We start from the raw sequence: 2432 nt of genomic DNA, 5'->3' as shown, positions 1-2432 counted from the left end.
TTAGCACCTCTAGTAATATATTTACTGAGAAAAACGGTGACGTGTTCAATACTTATTTTACCGCTGTAAATAAGCATTAACTCAGCGCTGCTATAAACACATCTGTCAAAAGAGCCTGCTCTTGTAGATCCTGCTTCTGTCTTGGCCCTCACACAGCTTTAACCTGCTTTGCTCAACAACTGAGTCTGAATGTCAGTTTCATGAAGATACAACATGGATCAAATTTATACTTAAATCATTGAGTCAACTCAAGGAATTCAGAAGCACTGAAGGAACACTGACCTGTAATAATTGTTGATGCTGTCCAATGAAATTATGTTGAAAGCATCTGTCAGCAAAAATGAAGAGAATAGAAAAAAATGAGACTAAATTGCTTATAAGCTATTAAAATGTCAGCAATTAACTCGATAAAACCAAAACTTTCATTGAGAACATCAGATGAATCAATGAATTACTAGTCTGTTGGAGCCTACCTTCATATTAACTGACAGCACAAACACAACTAATTGTGAATGCAGTAGCAGAAGAGCTGTGCTAGATTCTATTTTGCAAAAAAAAGAACTTAAAACTATAAAATTGGCATTTTGTGCAAAAATTCAGAATTAACAAAGAGCGCTGAACGACTGAAGATTTGCTGAAGAAACTGAAACTGAGTTGTTCAAATTAAAATGGGGGAAAAATAGGAGCTAAATAGTTAAATTGGAGACAAAAATTAGTTGTAATTAGGCTGAAACGAGCAAGACACAAGCTTTAAAGTAGCAAAACAATTGTTTAAATTATAGAATAGAATAGAATAGAATAGAATAGAATAGCCTTTATTGTCCCACAGAGGGGAAATTCAGGTGTCACAGCAACATCCTGCAAAATTAGCAAAAAATGGTAAAGTTAAAATGACCTAACAAAAAGCTACATTTAAAAAAGCAAATATTAAAGCAAAGTATAGCAAAACGAATGCAAAAGTAGCTAAAATTTAGCTAAAAGTAAATGAAAAGTAGATAAAATGAGCAAATGCTAAATTGCTGCTAAAAATTGAAAAAGAGTAGAATGGTTGCTAACAGCTAAAAGAAACTGGTGGCTAAAATCTTATAATAGCAAAACAATAGCTAAAAGCTAAAAGTGGCAGAGCAGTAGTTATAAGTTAAAACAGTAGCTAAAACTGCAGGTAAACGCCTTGAATGGGAATTAAACCTAATAATAAACTGTAAAAAAAATGATTATTTTGTAGTTACAAAAGTGCATGCACAAAGCGGACAAGCTTTGACACAAACACTGAGGTTGCTATTGGAATTGAACAAATTCAATCTGTAAATTTATGGTTTTCCAAAGAGCTGCTGTAAACTGATTCATGTTAAACTTTCCTTTAAGATCGTAGAGAAGATCTTTTTATTAAAAACATCTTTGAACTTTAAACCTCACCGTTTGTATAGAAAAACGTGAATGCTTGGCCGCTTTTGCACGTTTGTAGCTACGAAACGGTCTGTTGACAAATCGGTAGCTAAAAGTTAAAAGCACAAGAAGACGAAGAGAGAGACAGCATGCTAAAGCAGAGATTGAAGTGATTTTCAAGCACTAGAATAGAGGAGCCCAAATTGGGGCCCACAGGCCAAATTTGGCCCGCCAAACCTTTTGATTTGGCCCACCAGCAGTTGACATTGTTACTAGGTTGTAACCTGTCGTCCTATGTATAAAAAGTGTTTCCACTTTGACATTTAATCCAATGGCCCAATGACTATAGAAGGGGCTGTGGTACAGAGTTTTCACTCATGGTTCTAACTTTATTTTTGACATATTAAGATTAAACATGAAATGTGAAATACAATAAAAAGTTCTATTTAGATCAGATTTAACCCCACATGTAGATTTGCACACTTTATAAGGCCAAAAAAAAACCTCATATTGTATCAATTTATGTAATTTCCCATGAGCCTTTGCTACTTGAGCATTTGGCAGACTTTCTCCAAGTGCCCAGACTAAAACGAAAGTGAGCCACCACAGTGGCTGCTAGCTTAACAAAGTAAAGGACTTTACTAAAATAGTATTTGTATTTCATGTATTACATTACTGCATTTGGCCCGCAGCCCTGGATAGATTCTCATTTTGGCCCTCTTGGGGAAAATGTTTGGGCGCCCCTGCACTAGAATCTACCACAGCTATCCTACTATTACATTATTTCACATTTAGTTCTGTTCGTACCGTCAGATTATCTTAAGGTTTTGAAGGAATTGAAGAGACCTTAATGTATTTCAGAAGGGAATTTTTTTTTTTTTAAAGTTCGAATCTTCAGAAGTATTAAAATATTTAGGTCGGAAAAAACATACAGAAAAAAAGTGAACAAGAAAACATTGGGCCTCATGCAAGAACATGTTCGTATTCTTATCCTAAATTTCTCTTACTTTTGTTCGTACAAAGGGTTCGTACGAACATGTCACGTC

The 2432-nt window shown here is 34.7% G+C and overlaps 1 protein-coding gene across 1 annotated transcript in view; it reads right to left on the bottom strand.

Annotated features, from left to right (window-relative positions):
• The window catches only part of tmem62 (transmembrane protein 62), a gene marked incomplete in the record, with an annotated part of 24135 nt that overhangs the window by 17282 nt on the left and 4421 nt on the right, over positions 1–2432 (bottom strand). The window contains 1 exon segment of the mRNA XM_014016518.1: positions 283–328. Within this exon segment, the coding sequence (XP_013871972.1) occupies positions 283–328 (46 nt within the window).

The sequence above is a fragment of the Austrofundulus limnaeus genome, unplaced genomic scaffold, assembly GCF_001266775.1.
Source record: "Austrofundulus limnaeus strain Quisiro unplaced genomic scaffold, Austrofundulus_limnaeus-1.0 Scaffold147, whole genome shotgun sequence".
In the NCBI taxonomy this organism is placed as follows: domain Eukaryota; kingdom Metazoa; phylum Chordata; class Actinopteri; order Cyprinodontiformes; family Rivulidae; genus Austrofundulus; species Austrofundulus limnaeus.
Note: the sequence above shows the minus strand (reverse complement) of the source record. Positions and strands in the feature narration are given on the sequence as shown.